Source organism: Lonchura striata, chromosome 4 (assembly GCF_050655825.1).
Source record: "Lonchura striata isolate lonStrDom1 chromosome 4, ASM5065582v1, whole genome shotgun sequence".
Taxonomy (NCBI): domain Eukaryota; kingdom Metazoa; phylum Chordata; class Aves; order Passeriformes; family Estrildidae; genus Lonchura; species Lonchura striata.
In genome coordinates this window covers 62,260,059-62,287,845 of record NC_140706.1, presented here as the reverse complement: position 1 = coordinate 62,287,845, position 27,787 = coordinate 62,260,059, and the positions used below count along the sequence as shown (strand labels likewise).

The 27,787-nt window shown below is 35.2% G+C and overlaps 1 protein-coding gene across 6 annotated transcripts in view; it reads left to right on the top strand.

Moving 5' to 3' along the window:
* LRBA (LPS responsive beige-like anchor protein) overlaps positions 1-27,787 on the top strand; it is a 392,984-nt gene that overhangs the window by 132,796 nt on the left and 232,401 nt on the right. For all 6 annotated transcript variants that reach the window (XM_085579290.1, XM_085579288.1, XM_085579289.1 and 3 more), the window contains 2 exons: positions 14,826-14,890; positions 25,649-25,757. In XM_085579290.1, the coding sequence (XP_085435416.1) occupies positions 14,826-14,890; positions 25,649-25,757 (174 nt within the window). The remainder of the gene's footprint in view (positions 1-14,825; positions 14,891-25,648; positions 25,758-27,787) is intronic.

Here is a 27,787-nt window from a genome sequence, read left to right as displayed (position 1 = left end):
TACATGAAGCATTTGTCTGATTATTGTAGCTCCAAGGTGAAAAGGTATGAAATAGATGAGATAGGTTCTGTAATTTTTCTTGATGCCTTTGGATTTACAGAATTTTTGGCACTTGCTTTCTGTAGTCAATCAACTGAATCATCAGTGGAGTTTGTCTTAGAGAACTAATTAGGTGGCTCTTCTCAACTTCATCTTCTACTTAAGAGCATTTTTCTACTGAATCTAAATGTTTTAGACTGCAAGATAAACTTACACTAACTTATTCAAACACTGTTTGTCTCTTGGATAATTTTCTAAAATTGATGGAATGTCACCCAACCTATTTAAGAGGTTACAGCTGAAAATGAATAAATATTGCAACAACTTGTATGACCCCCTCCACTGCCACTGCCCACATATGCATGCTGTGTGCTTGTTCAAGGTGTTCTTATTCCTGGTTCCTCCTTCCTCTATCCAGTGTTTTTTTCAAAAGGATAAAGGCACATTCTTGGTAGCTGATGGTGTGTGTAAAACCAAAACCAACATTTCAATACATTTCATTGCTAAATATTTTATCTTCTGAAATGACTAATACGATATATTGCAATATAACTACATAACCATAACTATTAGTTGTATAGTGGTATTACTTTGTTGGGGAGATGGAAGAGGGAAGCATAAACCCTAATACTACAAATATTTTTCATATGCAGAGATAGCATTTCCTTATATTGCCCAGTGAAATATAATTATGGTTGAACATGTCACGTGCAGCTCTGACAGTTTTTGGAGCTTTACGTGTGCATTTAAAAAGTACAGCAGAGGCTGATTAGTAGCATTTAGGCAGAAAAAAATTACACTGTGAAAGTTCGTCTTACTGCCCTTATAGGCAAAGGTCTTCAGCTTAAAGGTCTTCAGCTTGATTTCATTATTTTTTTTTCTTTTTTCTTGTCTAGCTTAGTTGTCACTGGTTAAGAGGTGACATTTTTGCCACAGGTATTTCTTCAGCATGATAATTCATGTTCTACCAAATCCCTTTGGTGGTAGATTCTGGTGCTCATAAAGAAGTCAGTGTGCATCCCTTGCATCGGCAGCATTTTAGTCTTCTCATCGTTTTTACTGCAATAAGGAATCTTAATTGAGCAATACCAACATGTTCCATGGACCCATACAAACCATAGGATTCCATTATTTTCCCTAAGGAAGAGCAATAGGAGTTGGATTTTTTCAGCAGAATTTTTTCCACAGCCTCCTTCCTATTCCACCCCATTGCTTAAGTGTTTGTGGAATGCAGGGGAATCTTCAGGCTTTTATGACTATCCTCTGCTCAGAAAAAAAAAATTGCATCAGTGATCCAAGTTCATTACCTCAGGAATGGATTTCTGCAGCGTGTTCTAAAATGTGGCAAGCCTTTGAATTGCTTGGAGATTTTAGTTGATGTAAAAGATGGCAGGTTTTCAGTGTTGGTTTATAGAACACATTATGCTGATGCTCTGTGATCTGCACTGGTTCCTAATTTACTTTCAAGTGCAATTTGATGTGATGGATAAGTGCAGTGATTGCTGTGAAGTTTTAATTGAATTGACTATAGGTTATCTAAAGACCAATGTCATTGTGATACCATGGCAGCCAAACTCAGCAGACAAAAACTCATCAAAACTATTTAGCAATATCCTGGTTGAGATATGAAGAGAATAAATGCCATTGGAATACTTTTTTATGTGCTCCAGATATTAGATGATCACATTTTAATCACAATAATGTTCTTCCATCTAATCACTTTGTTATAACAGCTGAAAATAAGTTTTAAAAGAATTTGATAGTCCTTTAGATATGTGGTCAAAAATATATATGTGTGTGTGTTTTGGCATAAAGGGTAGATTTTGTAAGCTGTCAGGTGATTTTTTATCAACTATAATACATGCTCTAATTTCCTTTTAAAAGCCATTTAGAAGATATCAGGAGTGGAAAGGTTTTCTTTTTATACAGTGTGAACTTCTGCCAATAGGATCTTAGTCTATATCAAAGATTAATGCAGCTGCACTTGAGTTAAAAAGCTTCAGTGATTGCTTTTATGATAAAATTATTAGAAACATAACTTAATGAGGCAAATGAAAATGATTTAGATCTTAACACACAAATATTGAAAAAAGACTGTACCAATGTCTAAATTGAGAAATTTAGGGGAAGTTTTTTGCATGAATCATGCCCATACATGTTTACCTTGTGCCTTATATTACTAACTTTCCATAAAATGTTGTGCCAGAAACTTTATAATGCACTTTTGTCTTATTTTTAAATTTTTTAAAAATTATTTTTATTTCTTGTGCTCTTTTGAAGTATTTGAAGATTGGAAGAATATATGCTAGCCTAGCTTTTTGTAGAGATGAGGTAGCTGTGGAAGGGAAAATATTCAAGATCATCTTACTCTACTATGGATTATTTAAATTCTTAAGTTGCTAAGATCTGTTTCATACCAAGTGGATCCAGGCACATTAATAAAACTGTGCAAATCCTAGCATTTGAAAACATAAGATTGCCAAGCGTGTTAATAATAGTTATGCAAGCAGCAGCAGGGATGTTTCTAGTGTAATTTAGTAACAAATGCTACATGGTCTTTGTAACTGGAAAACAAAATGGAAGATCTTCATCCTAATCTTTTTTAGGATGCTACTGGATGGAAAATAATTGGAAAATGCCTGTTGAGCTTTATGTATGGTGTTACTACTGATATTTTCAGTGAAAAGATTTTACATTACAAACCATTTTCTTCTCAAAAATTCTTTTTCCCCTGCAATGTATGTTTGTATCCATCCAATGTGTGTCTCCATCCATCTGTAGAGGATGGAGAGCCAGGAAGAGGGAAAGGTAGAACTCACAGGATGCCAGGAAGAAGGAAAGGTAGATCTCACAGTAGCCAGGGGACATGCTATTGAAGTATTCTCCTGAAGCAGAAGAGATTTAAGTTCAATTAATGTTTCAGGTAACAATTATTATCATCAGGTAAAATAATCTGTCTGAAAAGTTTCAACATATCCTCACAAAGTAGGTAATAGTCCAGGAGCTTAAGGGCATTCAGCACTCATGTAGAAGAGTCCAGTTTTGAAACAAATTAAGCTCTCTCAGTTTGTAAAAGCAACATTGTGATTCATCTGTTTGTTCTCAATTGTAATTTCATTTTATTTGTTGTGATATGGGATTTCTGCATTCTCCTGCTTTGCAAGACACTTGATATATACACAGTAAGCTCTTTGGCTAGTGGTCAGTAGGATTAACTTTGGAGAATGTGAATGAAAGTCCTGGAAGGTGTGGATGGGCACTGGCTGTGGAATCCAGACTCCTTAAATGTGGTCCTTTGGCGCTTGGATTTTAGATTCTGTCTTGTCAGTAAGTCTCCTTCTAAAAAACTAAAAAGTTACTTTAACAAATCTGTTCTCTAGAACACCTGGGTTCTTCCTTACACTCGTATATCTGGGGCTTTTTGCATAGTGTATGCATTCCTTCCTTCCTGGGAATTTTTCTTCCATCTCTGAAATCTAAGGATTTCAGTTTGTGTGCTGAAAACTATTGACAACTTTCAGTTGTCTATTGACAACTTTCATGCTTGGTATTTGTCACTGAGCAGAGTACTTGGAATAATTAAAAATGGATTACATGTACTATGGATATTTTGCTGCTTGCTTCATTGAGCTGTATTATACATTTAAAGTGTCTGAAACTGCAGATCAGATTGGTAGATAACTGTCTGAAGTGCAAATCTGATAAGATTGAAATAAAGGGGAAAACTTTTCCTTTGAACTGGAGGATGTTGAAATTACATTTAAATTAGCTGCATAGATTTTTTTTGTTCTTTGACTTAAGCAGTATGTAGATTTTTGTCTCTCCAGACCTATATTACTGGAATATATTCTGTGTGAATCCCGAAGATAATGGAAAACCTGTCTGTTAGAACTTCATTCCTGCAATGATTTCCTCTTGCTTTCTATATTGTTTGAGAGTTTTATTGGCTGTTGAGTTCCATGGAATTGCTTGGAGAGCACCCTAGTATGTTTAAGTAGGAGTTTCTTTCAAGCTCCTATTCTTAAAATTGCTAAGGTTCACACTTTACTACACTTAAGACCTGCTTGAAATCTGTCTTTTCTCTTAGGTGTAATTGCTGACTTCAGGAATATTGTACCTTTAGTATGACTTATAGATAGATTATTTAAAATTTCTGTGTCCAACAGTCACTAAATTTAAAAAAAACATTATTGTGATAGACTCATGCAAGAAACAATATGCCATGAATGAATGGATGTATACTGACAGTTTGCTTAGTAATAAAAATTAAAGAAGTTTTTAACTTTGCTTTTGCCTTAAGTGTGTAAATAGGTTGGATGTATTCAGAATTATTTGCCAATACTGCACGAATAATAAGTGACCTATTCTTGACTTAGTGATGCAAGAAGCACTTTGTAGTTGTATCCTGGCAGGTGGTGGTCTCAGTGGTAAAAATGTGTTTGCTTTATATTCTTACATCTTTTCATAATACTTAGTCTAGGAGGATGTTTTAAGGGTTTACTCATTTTCCAGTTTGGAGATGAAATGTACAATGTGAGATTTTAAGATGAGCAAAAACTAGTGTTTTTTGTTTTATGCTACACATCTGCTTTCTGGGAAGGAATTGTGAGGTTTGGGGTTTTGAAGTATGAAAAAAGTCAAGATGGGTTCTATATATTAGACTAAGAAAGTGTATAGAGAGATACAAGTAGGTGTAGTAAAGCCGTGACATTTTTGTTTGGAGTGATGTGAAGCAGTGTTTCTTGGAATTGCAGTTGGAGGATTCAACACGCTTGCAGGCTTTTAGTAGAGAAATGGATAAAAGATAGGGATACAAACCACAAAATAATTCTTTGAAACAGTTTGCCAAACTGGAGTGCAGAGAGATGAACTTTTCTAAGTTGCTCTTACTAAAACAGAATTCTTTGGCAAAAATGAGGATTTTTTCTCCCTGATTTTCTTTTTTTGAAGTACAATCTTTTGTGGTTCTATAGACTTCTCATATATTGCAAGCTCATATGAAGAAAAACTCATGAGTTAAAAATTATTTGCATTTGCTAAGAAATTCAGGACATGGTGTTGGTGTGAGTTTAATGGAAAACACACCCTTTACAGCTAGAAATATTAGCCCTTAAAGCTATGTTGCTGAGAGTTTGATTGATTAATGTATGTTTTTATGTCTAGGGAGGAGAGTGGATTGTCTAATGTAAATGTGAATCTTGGGAGCGGGATAGGGGAACAAGACAGCTTAATTTCCATTAATGTACAGTGCTGCAGATGTTCAAAACTGAAGGAACATAATTTAACTATAGAAGCAAGACTTTTCTGAAGAAAAAAGGGATCCTGTTGCTTCACCAGCACACTAGGACTTAAAAAAACACCACCATTTAAGGTGAATTTTGTGCAGCAAGAGCACACCCTGTGGCTTGGCAGTCTAGTCAGAAGGATGATACCATGCTGACTTTATAACTAGATCTTTGAACAATATTCTCAGGGGTGGTAAATGCAAAACAAAGTAATATCAACTGGCACTTAATTCTGTGAGCTCCCTGCTGGTGGGGCTCTGCACTGAAATGGAACTCTTCCTGACAGGAAGTCAGCCGCGAAGTGTGGAGACCTCTGAAAAGAAAGTGTGCTTTAATTTGACACCCTGCTGCTTTACAGCCAGTCTGTTTAATTTGAGACTATGGAAAGAGGGTTAGTGCAGGGGAGGGGTAGGAGATTATGGAAAGTTCACTGAGCAGCAACGCTTCTTGCTGATATAAGACTAATTACAAATATGGGAACTTTTTTGTTTGTGTTAATAAACCAAATAATTTGTCTCTGTTTCCGGGAAGAACTGCTTGGGGAACTCGGGATTTGGGGAGCTGTGCTATTTACTGGAAGTTCTACCCAGAGAAACTTTGTGTAGTGGTGCTGTTCAGTTTGTTGTCTGACTTGCACTCTTATTTATGTGCATCTCTGCTTTTTGCCTATTTCTGCAACTAGGAAAACATTTGTCTCATCAAGGATTGTTGGCAATGCACTATTTTTTCCATAAGTATTTTGTGATAACTTAAGGGATAAAAACTCATATTTCAGATTATTCAGCAATCATGATATTGAGGTCTATTAGGTGTTAGAGCCTAGCTCAATTTCGATTCAGAAGAAACAGTTGGTTTTTCCAGTGCTCTTTGAGTAATTCTGCAGACATTTGTCTCTATGTGAAACCAATATTTTTCTTTTAGTATATCTGCTTGGTGAGTGCAGGTGAGGATTTGCAGTGAAAGGAGTAGAAAATTATTTATCATGTTTATGATAGTGACAGATGACAATAGAGACTTTTGTTGCATCATGTTTTATGTATATTATATTTTAGTGTAAATAAACACAACAGATGTAGGATGAGAAAGGGAACAGAGTATGCAAGTAGAGTGTAATGTGAGAGATATTAGTTTTTCTGCCTTTTAAAAAAATTTATTTAGCTCTGTCTTCTCTAAATCTTTTAAGAAAAGATCTGCATTAGGCTAGGATTGCCTATGGGAATATCAAGGGACAGGTTCGAACATCCTGTGTTACGAGTGAAGAGGTGGGATTGGTTTAGATACTTGAGTTTCATTCCCTCAAAGGTACAATGATAGCAAGAATCATGTTTATCATGTGCATACATTCATTATGAGAGTTTAAATAGAAACCAAACTACATTTGGGGAAAAGAGTGATACCAGAATCATGGAATCATAGAATGTTTGGGTTGGAAGGATTCTTAAAGATCATTTAGTTCCAACCCCCATGGCGTAGAAAGGTGCTTATGGTTCCAAAACATGTCATATTTCTTTATTAAATTTATTTATTTAAAGCTAAGAACATTGAGCAGGAAGGTTGCTGCTATTTGATGGTGATGATGAATGTTTCTATCAGTGGGATCAGTCTAGCACTACTGGTGCTGCTGTGCAGCACTGAGTTTACTGTGATTTTCTTGTTTTTATAATTTGTAGTCTACCTTGAAAGGCATTTTCCTTCCTGTTCAGTGGTTTTACAGAATCTCAAATTACAATCACAGTTAAATAAAAAACCACTGAAATCAAGGGTCAGTTGTGTTATGTTCCTGCTATTCTTCATTTTGTTTGCCTTAGTTCATGAAAATGATGCTGGCACTGCAACTTAATTATTTGGATCTTTTCCTTTTGTTCATCTTATGTTGTCACTTTTCCTCATGTCTGTTTTTCTGACTCATTTCTTTTGACTTAAGAGTTTTGTGCTTCCCCAGAACTGCTTGGTACTCGGATTTCTCAATTAATTTTTAAGATTCCTGTTTGTATTCTTTTTGAAGCTAATCTTTCATCTTGGCATTGAAAATAGTCAATGGTTAAAGAACCTGGAGAGGAAACTGCGGTGGAGAAGGTTTGCTGCTAGATGAACTCAAACCTGACCCCTAATTTGGTTTCATGGGGCGTCATGGCAACAGCCTGCTAGTGGGAGAGGGAAAGGGAAAAGCTGCCTGGGGAAATTGCATCCTCCATCAGAAACTGGGGACCTGAAAACAGCAATCCACTCATTCAGTTTTTTCCCCAGTTTTTCATACTTCTTTGAAACTAGATACAAAAAAAGATATGCAGCTTTTATGCTGTGAAAATTATTACTGATATAATTTTATTTATGCAGTGATATTTTTATAATTTTGTATGAATTTTGGATTAAGTTAAAGTTTTATTGTTATTTTGAGAATATTTGGTGTCACCATAAATTATGTCAAATGCAACCTATCTCAAGATTTTTGTCTGTGTACAGTTTTTAAAGATTGTATATGCTGTAACATTTTATATAGCATATATTTCATAACAATGTATTTTTTTAGGATAGATTTGTCCTTTGTAGAGAAGGCTACAGTTGTCACTTGGAGAGTAATCTCATAGCACAAACGGCATTGTCTGACAAGCTGACAGTTTTTTCTGTGGTATTTTTACTGAAGAATCTAGTACTTAAGTATGTAACTCCAGCTTTACATGTGTAGAATTTATTCTCAGAATCTATAAAAGTTTACTGTGACTTGAACTCTTTTAGGTGTTGAAATTAAACTCTCATTATAGTTTTAGGCATTTACCACTAACAACATAATACTAGTTTATAGGAAGCTCTGTTTACATGGAATAACCCACATGGTTAAACAGCAGGGGCGTCTTCTGCTTTTAGTTAAAAACCTGCTGTTTCTGTATGGCTTATTTACTACTTCTTTAATTCTTAATGTAGTGTGCTGTGGAATTGAGCATGCAAAAGTCAGCAAAGAGTTCTGGTTTTTGCGTCTAAGGTTATTACTTGCTGTACAATAATAAAGCCACTATTTTATTGGGTTAGTTGTAATTAACTTCAGCACTAGGCATTGATATAAATCATTCCTAATCTGTTTTCTTTACATTTTCATTCTTTTAAACTGGTTTCACATAGCTTCTTTCTGTCATCCTTTTACACGAGGACTAGGGTTGTAATTGCTTTTTTGAATTAGGCTGTCGGAAGCTTATGTGTGTGTTGGTCCAAGAATTGATTAAGGAACACTAATGAATTTCATATAGCACTTCTAAAAGATTTGTAATAAATACTCTGTAGCGGTGATCTGTTATAACATTAGAACTCAAGCCAGTGTTGTCATGCTGTGCAGCTGGGAAAATATTTCAATATCAGAAACTTTCATTTGGTTTCATAGTTAAAATAGTAAAGAATTTTGTAGTTATGAATAAAAAAAAAAAAGTCATGTATCAACTTTTCTCCAGAGTATATTTTATGAAAGGAGTTACCATTATTATTTTGGTGTTTGATAAAACAGAGGAAACAGTGTTAATTTTAATTTTTCTGCTTAATTTTAATATTTGATAACATTGGGTCCTGTGCTATTCTGACTGATTTATTAATACACATGTACTGCAGCATGTTTGGCTGTTCCTCAGCAGCAGAGATTTGAAAGAAGGATTTTGTTTCTTCTTTTCAGACACCTTTGCAACACTGAACATGTTTGTTTCTTGAATTCCTTCTATTTTTCAGGGATAGATAATCACATATGCACAATCTCAGCCCACCTTTATGTATGTTTCATTAGTTTGATATGAGTGTGTTTGGGATATTTTCTCACATTAGTGGGTGTGGTGTTATACCTTCACTTGAGGAACTCTCTCATCTAGTCAATTTTGACACAACTTTCTCCTAGAAGACTCATTAAAATTTTCAATACAAAGAATTCAGTTGTGTACTGTCACCAGCAGATTTTTTTGACAAAAAGCAATGTCTTTTTTAATGGAAGGCCAGCAGTAAATACTTTTTATTATAACTGGGTGTGCTTGATAGTTTTAAAAGTCTTATAAAAATAATTAGCTCTTTTATATAGTTCTAATGGCAGCCTTGCGAGTTTCCCCTGCAGCAGTCTCTAATGAACAGGCCTTGATTTTTCCAGTTGGGCTTTCAGATTCCCAGAGGACTTGACTTCAGACCTTGAAGGGCAGCAGCTGCCATTTGTCTTGAGTTGCCAAACAGACAGACCATGTACTAATAGAACACATTTGTACAGCCCGAGTACGTGGGACCCCGATAGAGCCCTAATGACGATCATCTGTTGAGAGCTTGTAGCTGGCCAGGGTTAGAGTAACTTTTATCACCCTTATTGAAATCAAACCCTCTGTATTGATTAGTGGGGTATCTTGGCTTGTTACATAGATGCCATGTTAAAGCTTTCATAGAGAAGCCTTTGTTTAAATTTCAGTAAATCCAAGCCTGTTTGATAAGGTTTTTTGGGTGACAGGAGGTTCTGAATTTTTAGGATAGTAGTAAATATTTTTGCAAGTTCTCACTTTGTTTTAGGATTCAGCAAGAGTAGTGGTGTTCTGTAGAGAAAGGGCCATCCATTAAAATATTTATTGAAATTTTTTTTTTATCAGCCAGTTTCTGACTGTTCTTTCATTACTTGCTTATGGTTTTTAAATTTTATTTGAGCATACCGGTATGTCTGTATATATACTGGATGACTATTTCAAATGTGTTGTCACATTATTCTTCTATTAATTTGTGTCACATCTTTGCAGAGTGTTCCTCTTTTGTAAGTACTTGGCATGTGCTAATTTTGATATTAAATTGCTGCATGGTTTCTATATATGATTTCCCATAAGTCCATGTTGCTTTTAATTTTTTTCAATGGAGTTTCATAGATTAAAATAACTGAAGCATGCTTCAACCTTTAAAAGTAATTTATGTTTGCAGAGATTCTGCTTAACATGCAGTATATCTTTTTTTAATTAGGAAGAACCCAGCTGAGATATAATCTACTTTTCACTATATGTTCTTTATTGCTGAGTTCATTCAAGCCTGAAGTGGATGTGGTGCTGAGAGAGTGCTGACACCAAGTGCAAACACTGCTGAAAAGTTCTTGATAGTTTACTTTAGGCACTTAAAGATTAGTGTATCTCTCTATGAACAAGTTTTTCATGCAGATTTGACCTTTACTCTAGGATATAATATGTCTCTTAGTCGTATGTTAACACATTTTCCCACCCTGCTCCTTAGTGCTCCATTCATAGTTGTCAGTACTAAAGTCATCCTTCTCCTTTGTTTCATAACCAAAATAAATTATCAAAATTCCACCAGCTTTATGGGAAGGATGGTTTAATGAAGAATTTTCTCTTTTTTGCCTACTGATGGGTATGTATATAATTGCTAGATATAATCCTTTATTGTAGAATATGTTAAACTGTTTAGAAATGGATTTTTTAAAGTTTGTGTGAAAAATTAATTTTTTAGGAGCATGCATATATATATATATATATATGAATGAGAGCAGCAGAACAGATTGTTATAGTTAGATATAGAGCAGTTTTCATCTATTGGAAGTGTTTTAAATATTCTGTTCAAGATTGATGGTTAATTGCTTAGCCATCAGATCAGTTGATAGGTTGGTCTTGCAAATGTTTGTATATACCTTGAAGAATGTATGTTTTGAAGTATTAAGAGAGTTGTAGAATGGTTTGAATTGAAAATGAGCTTAACACATCTAGATCCAACATCCCTGACATAATTGTTTAAAATATGATTATATGATTATATTACTTTACTAAGGGTGTACACCTGAGGAGGGATATGTCCATTTGCTGCCTACAGGCATGTATTTCAAATTTCAAACCCACAAAAATGAAAATTTTCATAGCATTTATTTGAGTGATTACAGTTAGGAATGGTTATATTGGGCTAGATAAAGCCTACACTTTACTTCTTCTCATATTTCCAACTATAGACACAAAGAGGTGCTCAAAAAGAATAAAACAGGACAAATGTGATACTCTTCCACTCTCCAGCAACTTTTGCTCAGGGTGTCTCTGAATTGGATGCAGTTTCTGTGTATTTAGTCAATATTCTGTCTCCTCTTGATACTTTTGAACTTTTCATCACCATTATATGGTTTTGGTGATAGATTCTTTACACATTGTGTAAAGAACCACCTGCATACTTTGTTTTGAAGGTGGCTCCTGCTATCTACTGTTTGCAGGAAAAGGCTTTTTGGGTAAATAAGAGGTTCTTGAAGTATCTGATCTGAACAAGATGCTCAGAATGAGCTGGAAGCCAATAACAAATGCAAAAAAATCAAACTCAAGGCAGAAATTTTTCAAGAACTTCACTTACCTGATCATGCCATGTGATTAGAGATGTACCTTGTTTTTATGAAAGGAAATATGAGGATGAAATAGTGTGAAAGACTTTTAAATGCATTTGAAGACTGAGATAGCTACACATACACATCTAGGCACAATGACATAAAATGGGATGTCCAAGTACTAAAGACTATTTGCTACACTAATTTTGTTGCTGGTTATAGTCTTATCCAGCTTGTGTATTTTGTATGTTTTGGTCTTTGATTATAGTCTAATGCATGCTGTTGATCTTGGTATTTCCTAGAAAGAAGTAGATGTAGTAATTTATGAGTTTTATTAGAGAGTTTGGTGCTGTCATACAACTGGTCCTTAGTTAAGAATAATTAAAAAACTCCACTGTAAAATAGATTAAATAAGCCCAGCATTACTCAAATAGGACAACAGGTCATGATATCAACCTCAAGGGAGATTATTAGTTTCTGAAAGGAGGGGTTTAAGACCACTACTGTTTAATGTTTTCATTTAATGACCCATGTGCTCAGTAAGACTGTGCTAATGAAACTTGTTGATGATGTAAAATTAAAGCTGTAGAGGACTGGGATGTATTTTTTGCTCACTTCAGAGTTGTGCTGTATAGAAAGGAAATGTAGAATGTTATTCCATACAAAATTATAATTCAGATGAGGTTTGCAGCACCATTTCAGGAAAAGGTTTTAGTCCTTCCCTAGGGTATTTATGAGGCTGTTTATAATTTCTATTAAGGAAATAGTGACGAGTTAGGAAATTTCCTTATCAGACAACATGTTTGAATAAAATGTGATTTTGTATTTGTGTCCTTGTCATGGTGATTTTTCATTTGAGTTTTCTGTGATCGTGTCTAGTGCTTCTTGGCTTTCCCCTTGCTTCACTGTTGAGTGTTCAGTGACCAAAAGCATTAGAAGTAGATGATGTCTCTTGGTCACTAAACATTTAGAGCCACGGGAAATGATGGTCAATTACCTACAGCTTAGAACAGGTATGAAATTATCGACTCAGTTGATCAGTCGTTCCTCAGAAAAGTGCTGAAATGTGTTTTGTAGTTATTTAGTTGCATTAGTGGTTGAGTTTGAAGCTTTTAACATGTTTTTTCCCTAATACCTTTGGGAGATGGATAACTAAGATGCTGATATAATAATGCAATATGTCTACTGAGTGTAATTGTTTGAGAGTGAACATATACTGTGGGGAAATATTGAATGGATCATGAAAGATGAAGACCATTAGTCTTTTCTTTCAACTATTAAAATAAGCTTTAGGGTGTGTTCAGCTGTGATTTATGAAAATGTTTAGACTAATACCTTCTTTGATGATGTCTGATGTAGAGAGAAAAATGCTGAAAAGTATAATGATAAATGCACCTTTCTTTTCACTTTTGGCAGCCTCCATCTTCACCAATTAAATTTTCAAGTATTGTTGTGAGCTCTTTAGAAAGCAGAACAGCAGATGGACAGTGTCATAAATAGAAAAAAATACTTTGTTTTTCTTGAATTTTCTCACACTTTAGCTAAAAGAATAGTTTCAGTTATCATTATATAAATCTAAATATTTAGAACTTGATACTACATTTAAAACCTCTTAGAAGGATTATTTGTATATGCTCTTTTGTTTAGAATATTAGAAATGAAAGTTTTTTTTTTTCCCCTAGAATACATTTATAATTTGTGATGAATGATACATCACATGTTCCAATTATTCTGCTTTTAATTGTAATACATTGTTACAGCTAAAACATGATGAGCATGGTAAACATGATAAGCATGTTTTAGGCCTGGAAAAAGAGATTGAGAAATCAGAGTTGTAATTTCTCCCCTGTATTGAAAATTTGGAAATCTTTTTTTCTTTTCTTTTTTTTTTTTTTTTTTTTTTTTTTTTTTTGGGTGTGGGGCAGGCAGAGGGACAGGATTTAGGTTTTAAATAACAATGTTGTTTCAGTGTGTGTCTGATCAAACCTTTGTCTTACTGACTGAGAGGGAATTCTGCAACAATGGGCACCAAAAAATGTACCCCAACACTGTGTATTAAAAACCTTCCACATTCAGAAATCTGAAATTTGTTTAGGACATATTTCCTGTTTTGAACTTTTTCCCTGCCTCAGAGCTGATGAGATTTTTTTTTTAAATAACCACAGTAGTAGAAGTAGTCATGTAGATAATCAGTAGGATTATTATTTCACATAGAGCAAAGAGTAAAAAAACAATGAAGATGTGGAACAGCACATGAAACTTTACTGTCTGCTGCAGAATCAGTCTTTTGTATTAGGTTAGAAGATTTGAAGAGTTTAAATCAAGAGTTGTATTTATCCTGTTCTATTTGCCTCTACATTTTTCCAAAAAGATAAGATACACACATTTGCTACTCTAATTTTTAACGAGGGTAACTTGTTTCTATGTGGTGTAAGATTAAAAATATCCGCTTTCTGTGTTAAGTGATTTTGTTTTCTTCTAATCTTTCAAATTATGGTAGCAAGCCCCAGTGCTAGGTCATCTGAGTTGGTTGTTTTCCTCTGTGTCTCTTATGGGGCCCAGGCAAAACCCACCTACATGTTTAAGAGGTGTAGCAGTTTGCTTAATTCAAGGTTCAGCTGGATTTAAGGAATGTGCAGTGCATGTTCATCTGCCATTAGCATAATTTCAGTGTGTTTAAAATGATACATTTTTTTAAAACATAGTGTGTTAATGGTGCAGTATTTGGATTGTTAACAGATTTTTTTTTTAATGAGTAGGGATCACTATGTGATGCTGAAGTGAGGATTATTATTAGGAAATATCCCTACTAGGGTTTAAGTTACAAGAGAAATTTGTGTCTAAAGAATGAGCCTTGCCTTAATGTGAAACAGTTTCTAGCACTATCATGGTTCAAAAAGGCAAAAGGCATCCATGAACCAGAGCAAGTTCAGGATTATTACATGACATAACAAAAGAAAATGGTGGGATGTTTTTGGATTTTCTGCTTCTCTTAGTATGACCTTAAGTAAATGATGCTTCCCTGTTCCTTCATGCTGGCATTCATTGCTTCCTGATCTGCACACAATTAAAGCTTTGTGTGTTTGCTGATGGTGCTGTAAGTTGCAATTGGAAAACAAAGTGTATGATTTGTCTCTGAAAATGCCTCTTCCAAGTTTTGTTTTTATACAGTTAGTTTTCTCTTCTGTTTTGTCTTTACCCAGGAGTGGCAAAACTCTATACAGAAGAATGCTGGCCTGGCCTTTATTGAGCTTGTCAATGAAGGAAGGTAAGTTACAATACTTGATAGCACCTCTGCCTTAGCCTTCAGGGAGATCTGTGCCTTGAAACTTTTTAAAAATAATTTTATTTCTTCTTTTTTGTGTAATTTTCTTTACGAGCATTGTTTCATATTCTTTAGTACTTTGGTTCAGTTCTAATTCTGAATATGGGATTTTGCAGAATTTTAATGTTCTTTAGTTTCATTAAATACTTTGCTTATCTGTGTGTCATGGATTTTCTTTCTTCCTGTCCTTGTGTACTGGTTAATGTTGAAACTATAATTTGTATTCAGCTAATCTCTTGAGAAAGGGAATTGATATTTAAAATACATTACTGCTAGGAATTGTGAGATAAGCCTCTGTTTCAAAAATTAGATTCTAGTTTGCTCATTTATTTCTGATCTATTTCTTAAACTAGTAAGGAGAAGAGTCCCTCTAAGGAAAAAACCCTCTTAAACCAATTAGTTTAATGTTCTATCCATAACTTTATATGTATATTATTGGAACTTATAGAAAATGACAGAGCAGGTGATGAGGCCATGCTCTTTGACTTGTAGTCAGTGTTCAGAACCATCAATATTTTATTCATTAATATTGAATTGATTGTTTAGGCAGACTAAGAGCAGTATTTACTTTTTTTCTAAAGGATTTTCTTCAAGATGTCTTAATGAGTTAGCTATGGTGTATTATAAGAAATGCCATTTATTCAAGTGTAACTTCTGTGAGTAACTTCAGCTAGTAAGAATCCAAATAGAAAATAAATTTTACGTGATTAGGACAGCTATCTAACTAAAACTGTAATAATTTATCACTTAAATTAATATGCTATATAAATATCTTTTTAGCATTGTAGGAATGGGGAAATGGCTATTTGAGATTTTTTTTTTTCTTAAGATGTAGATGTTCTCAAGATGCATAAAAATAATGACCATTTTAATGTGTTTTAATGGCTGCATTTCAGTTTATGGTAGGCAAAACACCATTCTGAGGCAGGAAAAACATTTTGCTACTAGTCTTGATCCCAAGGGCCAAGGTAAAGTAACAAGGGTGTTCAGTTACAGTGTTAAGATCTAGCCTATAGTTGTTTCCTATTATGTGAGGTTGACCTGTCTTGACCTTACTTACAAAATGCCTGCTATAAATTTGGCCCTTGATTAATGTTTTATTAGCATAGATAACATAGAGATCCCACACACATGTAAACCACAATATAAGGTTCATCTGTGTAAGATGATTATCATGGACAAATCAGTTGCTGAGACTGAGCTGTGCATGGCAGTCACCCAGTAGCTATTCAGCTCATCCAGGTCAAGCTTTCTATCAGTAAACTGTTTGGAATTGACTATTTTCTCTTCAAAACATGCAGTGCCCATCACAGACAGATGGAATCGCTCCCCCACCTCCATAAACAACATCAATAACCTGGAGTCTAGCCTGAGCCAAAGTGGTTGTCTCAGCGACAAATGATCCCTTGAAGACTAGGAAGTGTGGTTTTGGTTAGCAGAAAATGTCTGTGTAATTGTTACTTCATTTCATTTCTGATGTGTAGCAGAGTTGGGTTTTCTTTTAGATTTTTTTTTTTTAAGTGGGAGCATAATGGTGAAGAGGAGAAGGGATTAATTTCTTAAAAATGGCTCCTTTTATCTGCCTCCATTTTCCTCCATTTCTGTTTATAGGAGCCTTTATAGTTACTGCTGAATTGCAGTGCTTTGTGGCTTTTCAGCATTTACGAAAATGAAACTATTATACCTCAAATGATAGGAACTCTATTCCAGGACTGCAGAGCTCCTCTTTCCTTCTCTTTACGCAATTTGCACATTATTTTTCTTGCACATATGCTAACACTTGGCCTAAAACATCTCAGACCTTGTATTTTATTCTATTTGCTATTTTGGTATATTTTTTGGCATAGCATTATAGCCTTAGAAACTCCAAAAGCTGAAGTCTTTTAATTGAAACTTAAGAAAATATCTGAACGATACTGATTTAGACTTTAGCTGCATAATTATATAATAAAAGCTGAATTTTAAGTTGTTTCTAAAAGTGCATAAGAAAATATGCCAAAGTAGCTGTAGAAAGGGCAGAACTGGTTCAGCACACAGGGAAGGATGTCTGCAGGGCACCATGAGAGAAAGTTTCAATAAATAAAATCAAGGATTGGAAGAATTGCCTAGTATATATGGAATCACAGAATTGCTATTGTCTGCTGCCTTGGTGGGGGGAATTTGGTCATCCTATAATCTTTGTAAACCAGAGTTTTATTCCCAGTGTTTATTAGATTTTTTGGATGAAGCTATAGGATATTCCAGCTTGTGGTGTGTTGTACTGGTTTTTGTTTTGTTTTGATTTTTTTTTTTAATTGGACAAATAAGATAACTGAAAAATCTTTCTGGAAGAAGTCTAAAAGGGGATATGTAAATCTCTCTTCTACTTGCTTTCAAATGTATTTCTTCCTTTTATGTGAAAGGTATGAATGTACCTCTCTCTCTCACAGCTGTTGGAAGTTTTGGATTTAGGCTTGCCATGTTTTGGCTGGGATTCCCTGGACAGAGATATGTGCAGAAAGTTTGCCTCTGGGACTTGTAAGATCTGCAGCGTGTGTGCTGCATTTGGAATGTGTTGGTTCTGAATTTCTTCATGTTCATAAGTAACTAATGTGTTCCACAGAAAAGATGCTCCCTGCCTTTCCATGTAGATCACACTCACTTCATGTGTAGAGCAGAATTGATTAGTTTGTGCCCAGTGAAATTTTGAATCTTGAACTGAAAGAAAATCTCTGAACAGGAGGCTGATGTGTGGAAGCACTGAACTGTAATGTTGCCTTAAACTGAAATACACAACTGAAGTCCTGAAGTCCAGGTTACAAGCATAGTGAAAAGAAAAAGCCAGCATAGAAATCCAGGAAGCTATAGAATGTAAGGTAAAGGAGCAGGTATTGAAGAATAACCTCTTTCTGTGCAGTGAAAGATACATAAATTTCAGTATATTGCTATGTTTAACATTAATCTGGTTTTAATAAGAAATAGTAAGTGTTGTTCTCTGTTATTGTAGTGTCTGGGAACACTATTAATGCTCTTTGAAACCTTGTTGAAAAGGTGCCTGTATCCACAGCTCCTCCAGATACTGAGCCATCTGTGCAGCAGAAGGATAGGTTGTGAAATGTTTTCCTTAGCCTGCTGATCTTCTGTCAGTCTAGATTCGATTCTTTGTGCTTGCCTTTCACCTTTGTGTCCTCCTTTTATGGAGTGTCTGTTTTGGAGCCTGAACCTGAGAACTTACTGATGAGGAAATTTGTTCACCAGAATCATCCTTTAGGTGGGATCTAGTTCACTGCCACGATCACAGGAGAAGGGCCAGCCCTTCTCCTCTGGGGACAGTCTGGTGCCAAGATGGATTCCCTTTTTGCACCCTGGAACTAATAATGCTTCCACCTTATGCACAAGATGGTGAAGCTATTGTTTATGAACTAAAACAAGCTCAGCTTTGTTTTATTTCCTTGCATGTACAAATACCTCTTTTGCTAGAACCTAATTTCCTGTAGCTGACTAGTTAGCAAGCAGCTCCTGTCCTGTGTGAAGGTTAAAACCCTCTGCTGTTGCTGTGATTCATTAGCACACTTTAGTGTGAAGCATCTCTTATGCTGGATCTTGTTTTCTGTATCAGTCAGGGCACTAACAAACGTACTCGAGCTTGAGACCAGGCATGACAGTTATTATCCCCTTTGGGGTGATAATGGGTTTGGCATGGCAGGGGTTGAGGGATCAGTCTCCTAAGCATGCTTGCAGCAATTATTCTTTCCAATTTTCAGTTGAAGAGACTCTTGGAGATGCTTGATTTTAATATTCTCAAGCACAGTTTTCTTGGCCATCTGAAGAATTATAGAAAAATGTTCTATGCTTGCATTTTTATACACTTGCAAATTAATAGTCACTAAAAAAAGTCCCAAAATGTTTGGTTAAAACTAGCAGAATCCTTGTGTAATTTCCTCTCCTTACCTTTGCTTTTTCAATGCTTATTCAAACAAAGCAACCCAAAACGTAATAATTCATAAGTGTGTCCATGTTTGCTTTTCTGTAGCTTTTCTTATTGCCCTGTTCTTTGTTGTCTAATGAGGAATGAATTCTAATCAAAATTCTCCCTTCTGTATCAGAGCTTTTTCTAATGTGTCTTTCAGTGTAGTTGAAAACAGCTTTTTTTTTTTTTTTCAAAAGAATCTTGCAAGGGATTTTGTGCTCCCTTGGATTTAAAATTATTATTTTTGAGACACTATAGCCTTCTATTAAAAATATTTACTGGAATTATACAATTAATTCAAAATTTCTAGGGGGAAGAAGGAAGGCAAACAGAATGCAAATTTAACATCCTTAGAAAGCAAAAACTCTATCAATCAACCAAAAAAAAGTCCCAAACCTCTCCAGAAACAACCAAATGCAAATGGTATTTTATGCTCTCAATACATAAGATCTAATAGTATAAAATCTGGAATGCTGTAATCATCTATATTTCTATAGCTGAGGGGGGTGGGGAGGAATTTAAGAACTGTACTAACAAAATTTAAACATATGTCACCTGCTGTTCCTTGTCTTAAGTTGTTTGTATTGCTTTTGACTGATCATGGATGCAAATATTTTTAATATTGAAATACTTGGCTGTCAAGCTGGCTGGCCAATTACTTGGATGCTTTCTGAATGGAAAACAAGGGACAGATGTAGGCTGCCCCATTCAATTGTCTCTCACTCGCAATGCTGTGGTCACTCTCAAGGAATGAATGTTGGAGGGTTGTGTTGCCATAGGAGCAGCTACTGTGATGGAAAAACACTTAGAAAAATACAGCTATTAATGAAAAAATGGATGATAACTGACAGACTTTGTGCATAATTGACCAAAAAAAGGCTCTGGAGAAAAGTGATAAATGCAGTCTGTTCCAAAGTAGAATTGATTACTGCCAGTCTGCTCTCCATGCTACAGCCTCCTTGTCCTGAGATTCTGATGACATAGAACCTGTGCCTCAGTCTTGTTTTGTAAGAAAAAAAGACATGTTTTCCACATTTCCTTGCTTTTTGATTTTTAACAACCCTTTCTGTTTAAGTAGTATGTTTTGTAAAAGCGACTTTTGATGATTTATTTTCTGAGTCTTGATGTTACTGTTTTGGTTTATTTAAAATAAAAGAAAAAGCAACTTTATTAATGCATGAATTTGAATACATAAGATCATTAGGCTAGACTTAAAACAGCATTTTAAATGTGCTGAAAATTAGGAATTCTAGCCTGGATGTGTTTCAGAGCCAGATAAGTTGACCTGGGTGGGGTTCTTGATACTACCTAATTTTTTTGTGTGCATATATGTGCACTAAGATATATGGTGGTGTACACAACCATTTTTGAAACAATTATTTATTTCACTGAGTTTTGAAGGGTATGTATGTGGCAAAGGTAGGTTTTGTTTGTGAGAATACATAATTAATTTTCTGGGTCTATGAAAAAAGAAGTTCATAAACCACTTTTGAGTGCCTGGGAGTTCTGAAGTGGTTTTTTTACTATAGAAATTTTTTTATAACATCTGCTTTTAAAAAAAATAATTATTGCAAGAGTAACAAGAAGGTATCTGTGCTGTATTGTGTGCATACATGTACTGTACTTTTACCATCTGATGGGACATTTTCAGAAATCATCTCCAATGATACTATGTAGTGTCCCTAAAATGTGAACACAACAGTTTTCGATGGGCTCTGCCATGTCCTAAGAGGTACTCCTAGATAGAAAATACTGGATTTTCCCTCAACTGCCTTTTCAAAGATCTATTTCATTTAATGCTAATGTGTGTCCAAGTCAGCATTTTGGCGAATCTGCACAGCTTTGGGGTGCTTTGTTTCCCCCTGTGTTTTGTTTTGTTTTGTTTTGTTTGTTTGTTTGTGGGTTTTTTTCTCCTATTTTAAGTCAATAAATTGGTTGAAACTTCAGTCTTTAAGATTTTAAAGGCCTAACTATATTTTTTGAGAATTCGGTAGAATATATGTTAAGTATCTGTGTTCCGCAAAACAATTGTAAAATGCCCTTGCAACAGTAATTTCACTAATTAGCACATTGAGCAGGCAGATCCCATAGAAGTCCATGTATATCCATGGAGAACAGATCTCCTTTTGAAGTCAGAGAATCTCCTACATGCTAGGTTTATGAGGAAGGAGTGCAAGTAGGAGAGGTTACCTTACTTGACTGTCTAAGACTTCTCTGTTGTGGAGCACCTGGAACTAACTGTCTCTCCCTGCAGTACTTTGTGATAGAAAGATTGGTGCCTAAATGTTGTCAGTGCCACCTAAGAAGCTTTTTCCATACTTTGAATAAAACTGATAATTGTTAGACACCAGTAATTCTATTTGTCAATCTCTTACTTGCTTTTGCTTTGCACGTAATTTTCTGTTTATTTTTTTGCCTCATGTACCTCTTAATTTTTGCTTGTTCTAAGGAGAAGCTTGACTTTTTCACTTGTTCATCTAAGCATTCAGCAGCCAGAAATCAGAGGAAGACTTAGTTCTGTGTCTCATAGTTTTCCAGCATAACAATGAATCAGTCTATCTCATATATTTGGCTGGAACTCCTTCTCTCAGTGGTTTAGCACTTCATTCCTGACCCAGCAAAATATGCAAGTATATATTTAACTTCCAGCATGGAATCCATCCCCTTGCTTGTTTTTACTAGACTGCTCATCTTTTCAAAATTAAGCACGTGTTTTAAAACATTTCAGTCTGGAAAAAAAGTGCTTGGGAAGAAAAGTTTGTCTGAAATCTTGACTCTGGTGTGTACTGCTAACAGAAGAGTACCCCCAGTATCCAGAGTCTTTCCAGTCATAAATAATCATGTCTAACATCTACAAAATATGTCCATCCACACTCCATCCGCATTCTTCTTGTATTAAGATCAGGAAAATAATAATTCAATAGCATGTCATAAATAAGAACAAATGAGAAGAGAATCTATGAGGAAGGTGGAGTGTAAATCAGCACTTTCAACACCATTTTGGTGTTTAATAGTACTGAAAAAATCAGCAGATATATGAGGTAATATAGGGCAAGCATGATCTGTGGACCTTGATACAGGGATTATGAAGCATCAGCAAGAAGGAAATTATTAGACTTGAGATTATCTTTAAGCTTGGGTGTGCATACTTTGAAAAAGACAAAAAATTCAATTTGTCTATGTACTCAAAGAGAGGAAAACCTGTCATTTTTCTGTAAAAAAAAGTATTTAATGTGTTTTAGATGAAATTTTTATTTAACCAGAAAAGAACTAATATAATCTAGCTGCTGGGAAAAAAAAAAAAACAACAAAAACCAAAACAAAACAAAAAACAAACAAACAAAAAAGCAGGATAAAAGCACAGAAATGGTTAGGGAATTTTTGTTTGTGTGTCGTTTTTTTTGTTTGTTTTTTTTTGTTTTGTTTTTTTTTTCTTTGTTTTAATAGACAGTAATTGCCTTTCTATAAAACTGCTTTATGGGAGAATAAGGTATAAAATATCTTTTTGGTCTGACACAGAGCAGCTGTGGATGACACATCCCTGGAAGTGTTCAAGGCCAGGCTGCATGGGGTTCTGAGCAACATGGTCTAGTGGAAGGTGTCCCTGCCCATGGCATGGGGTTGGAAATGGCCCTTAAGGTCCCTTCTAACTGAAACCAATTTATGATTCTATAAGCTTCAAGACTTAAAAAAAAGAAAAAAGCATTTTTCTGGAAGCTCTCCTGTAATGCAAACAGGAGTTACAGACTTGGTGGGGTAAATGAAATTGTTTTCAGGAAGCCATTCATGATCAGTTTGTGTGGACGGCCAGAGCAGGAACCAGCAACGATCATCATGAGCCTTTAAATCCATGAAGTACCACTTACTGTCTTAGTGAGGAGAATCAGATGTTTCTAGACTTTTTTTTTTCTTAAGAAGTAAGCCTTTTTTTCTCCAAGTTACCTGATCTAGGTAATTAAGTTTATAGGCTCTCCCACATGTACAAAATGTGTTGTGTGTACTTTGGAGTTGAGCTAATTCTTCAGCAAGAGTCAGAATTCTGTCCTTGCCTTAGCAGTGGTCTGCTCACATAGGAACAGTTGTTTTATTGACAGCAGTGAGCTACAGTTAACAAATTTCTGTTCAACACTTTGTTTTCCTTAGATGGATAACTAGCAACTGCCAAGGTTCCAAAAATTTGTCTTTAGAAGGTGATTAAAACTTCATTTTAAACATATAAGCAGAGGTGTGTTCATTTATACAGGTGCTGTGAGCTCATATTTGCCTTTGATTTTTAATGATAGCTTATATCGTGCCATAATTACATTTATGTAAGGATATACATATATTTATTTTACAAAGTTCCATATTTAAGTGGTAAATTCAAAATAGAAATCTGAGTGGTATGCTATGTATATGGACACTGTTTATTTCATAAAGGAACTCCACACTGCCCTAGATGATAATGCAGCTTGAATTGTTTGTTGTAAGAAGGCTAATCCAAGCATATGCAGTGTTTGGAAAAGGTTGAACTGAAAAGAAAGATTAAAATTTAATTTTCTTGAATATAAAAAAAAGATAAAAAAAGAAAAAAAAAAGAAAAATGTCTTAGTTTCATCTACCTGGTCTACTTCTGTGCGGAGTATCATAGAGAAAGTGAGGAAAGTGTGTGGGATTAGTAAGGAGAGTTGGAGGTGACAGAAGAAACAACTGATCCATAGGAGACAAAGCTCTTCTGGAACTTGAAGTGTATTTGTTTTCATTAGGTACATTTCTGGTCTGTTTGGAGAACATTGTTCCTGTGTGCTTTGTTTGGAACGCATCTGTGTTTTCTGGACATGCATAGCAGATGCTGGGCTGCTTACTAACCAGTTATCTACCATGTTTGCTAAATAAAAAGGAAAACCATGTTGTAAAGACAATTGTTATATAGGGTTATTTCATAAACAGATGAAAGAAAAGTGGGACTCAGAGTGTATAATTAGTGTTGGATTAAAAGTAGACCTTTTGGAGGACAGCTGGTACTTTTCAAAATCTGATCAAACTAGCAGAAGATACTGGTATTGACAAACTCAGGGAAAATAATGGAATACTGTCCATCTGTGTTACATGAAACTTGTAATACATGATATCATAGTATGTGAGCATTTGGGATCCCCTTAATTTTTTGAACAGTCCTTAGTTCAATAAAAAAGAGTTTATTTAAATTCTTATGTGTCAGATTTGAATGTGCTACTGGAGATCATGGAGAGAGAGTCAAATGCTTGGAATCTGCCCAGACTATGCAATTGCTTATACAGTTCCTTTTTGCTGGTTTGTCACTAATGCATACAGATAAATTGGCAGAATTGTGTGTTTGTTGCTCAACAGCTACATCTATTCTAACAGGGAGTAAAAATAGGAAAAACAAAAAGGAATTGCTATGTGGTTTCAAACTAGTGGCTTTTGTACAAGCCTCCCCAAACAGAAGGTAAAGTCACGTCTCAAACAGTGAATTATGCATATTTCTTGTTTCAAGACTTCATCCATGGGGAGAGACTAATCCACCAACTTTGCTGGTTTCTGAGCTCCTGGCCTCATGTGGCTGCTGTGGTGCAGTTTTCTGGAATGAGAGGGGCAGTGAACAAAGAGATTCAGGTGTTGTTCTGCCTTGCGGGCATGTGACCTGCAAGTCTTCTGCAAGTATGGAATTCTGAAAGCAGAAGAAAAGAGACAGCAAAGCACTCTTTCAAACATACAGTAAGAGACAGGTGGATCCTTGTTTCAGATAAATAAGTTATTGGGGTGAAAATTAACACTGGATGCATTAGAAGACATCCTGCATAATAAATTCTGTGGTTGTAAAGCAAGTCTTTCAATACACTCTGAACTTGTTGAAATGTACTTTAGTTTTCATGTGCAAGGAAAGCAAATGATTTTACATTCTGCTAGTCTTTTTTTTACAACTGGAAACCTTACAAAAAAAAAAGATTTAATAATAGATATTTTAAAGAATTAATCAGTAGAGCATGTCATGGATTTATCTGGTATATCTTAGAGTGATCTGTGGAAATATGCACCTTCTAAAATGGTGTGACTCGTGTATAGCCAGTTTCAACTTTATGAATCCCAATGTAACTAATTAAAAAGGAAATGTTTTTAGTAACAATATGTGAACTCAGAGAATAATTGGGTTGTAATTCAATCTGTCAGGTCTGCTGCCATTCATAAACTCAGGGTTTATGAAGGCCTCAGAAATCTCAATTTGAATTACAGCTTTATTCTGTACATAACCTGTAACAAAGTATATCTTAGCATTTCATTTGTGAGACTGAGAATGTTTTATAATCCTGAAAATATTACTTAAATGTATACTTACTGTAAAATTTAAATCTTGCATTTGGAAGAAAAACTGTATTGCATTGCATTTTTTTTAAATTTAGATTTTACATCAGTTATGTTAGAAGCTTAACTGTGGATGTTTAATTGCAAAGACTGCTTACTTTATATGGTGGTGGATGTGAAAGATTTTTTTTTATATGTCTCTATTTCAGTTAAAACAAATGACTGTCTGGAGTGTTTACATTTTGTTTAATATTTACTTTGGTTTACTGTAGAAATCCTATTTTACTAGTTGCCAGAGATTACCCTCCAACCTTATGTATACTGTTTTCTTAGCACAATAAAGTCAGTTATAAGAGCCCAACATATTTGTATGTATATACTCTATTTCCAGATTTTTATTTCTGGACTTCATTCTCTTAAAACAGTTCCTAAATCTTCTCTGTCCTCAGGCTGCTGAGTCAAACCATGAAGGAGCATCTGGTACGAGTGGCTAATGAAGCAGAATTTATCCTGAGCAGACAGAGGGCAGAGGATATTAACCGCCATGCTGAATTTGAGGTAAGAAAGGAAATCTTCTTTAAAAAAAGCAAAACACAAAAGCATAACCATCCCACTGTGTTTAAGGATTCCAGGCTGTGATACGGGCTTTGCAGGCTTCAGGAGATTCCACTCTGAAACGTGCTTTGCAGTCATAGGGTGATTTGATAAGTTTGCTGCTGACTTTGATGGAAAAACAGGCTGAGCAGAGCAGCTCAGAACTTGTTGAAATATGCACGCCATAGATTGTAGGAGAAAGAATTTTATCATACCAATGCTGCTCTTTTCCATTTAGCAAATATCACTGTATGTGTTAAAGCTGCTTAGCATCACAGTCAAGATACAGGTCTGAGAAAAACCACTTTGCTAAAGGTAAGTGGTAACAGGCTGTGAAGTGCAAAATGAGAAATTACTTTCTTTTATCATTTTGTATCATCTGCTATTTAGCTAATCCCTCTCTAAACCCATTCTCCCTATGTTTTACATGTCTCAGTGTGGTTTAGTTTTGTTTTCATATTTTCACCCCACTTAAGGGAATCAAAAGTGAAATACAAGTTTTTGTAAAAACAAAAATACAAAGCCTGTTTTCTGAGTCACTTTGGTCATACCTCAAATTTAGGGTCTTGGTTACATTATATATTAGCTTTGCCTTGCTTTATTTATTGGGCAAATGAAAATGAAGCTAAATCTCTCTCAATTCACTAATATTCCACTTAAAGAGTACTTTGTCTTTCTTCTGACATGTGATATTACTTGTGGTTTTGTTTTTAAAATGAAGCATTAAGAGATTGAAGGCACATTTGTGCTTAACACATTTCTAAACTGTTTTCCTCTTAAATCTTTAGCTGAAAAAATACTTCCCAAAGATGAAAGCATATTTGTATTAGACAGTGCTTATGTTCTAAATGTCATCTGTGTTGGCCCTGGGATTCAAGCTGTGCGTTGTCTAATAACATATCTGCACTTCATCTAGAGCTAGTTACCCCCTCCTGCAAACAGAGATGTTGGAAGGTATCTACAGTACTGTTCTGCAGTGGTGAAATAGCAGGCATGTTTCATTTATTACATCAAGGGTTTGGCGACAGTCCTGTGGAGATGAAAAGTGCATCCTTTTGCTCCATTGCTTGATAATCATTGGACTGGGACATGCTTGACATCTTTTACTTTGGATTTATGCAGAAGCTCCATGCACGACATGGTGTTATTGATTAGATGAGCAGCCCACTTTTTCCCTTCAGATGCAAACTATTTGCAAAGAGGGGGGTGTGTTTGTAGGAAATGTGAGAGAAATGAAGGATTCTGTCGTATAAATACAGGCTCTCTGTGAATACATTTGTTCAGTGACAGCTGCACTCTTAGCCCTAGTTCAGCCTCAATATACCTTTTATGGTGTCTGGAAGAAATTTAAACAGAGCATCAACTTACATTTTTAATATAGGTCTGCGTTCTGCAGTGATAAGTCTCTAGGATGAGAGTTGGCTGATGTTTTAGGTTGATGCTGGTTTGAATCTGTCTTGCCTCAGTGGTGGTGGCTAAAGAGGTTTTACTCATCATGTGTAACTTAGATGGAAAATGGTGTACTCAAATATCAGCAGTCTGTTTATCCAGTTTAGTTTTGTTTGGGTGTTGGAAAGACTTTGATCCAGCATGACTTCCATAGGTATAGAAACTAAGGATATACAACTATTGGATTCTACCAAATGTGTAAAGAACCTGATGTCTGTGGCAGACTTCAGTCAGTGTTGTGTTCCTTTGTGGAAAGAGGAACCATTAGTCATAGTCATCTGAGTTGGTAGGTACCGTGTTAACAATCAGAAATTCTGATGTTTCATCCATATCTTAAGATGTGATAGGTGAAGAAAGTGAGCAGAGGAGTGATCATATAAGATTTAGCTTAGGAAAATTATGTATATGAAAATGTGGGTTTGATCACATTTAAAAGTGTTTTGTGCTTCTGGTAATTACTAGTTGCAGGGGTTTTTTTAAGGGAAAAAAACCCTGCAACCAGTTGGGATGGGCATGTTTCACTCAGATCAGAAGAAAACACTCCC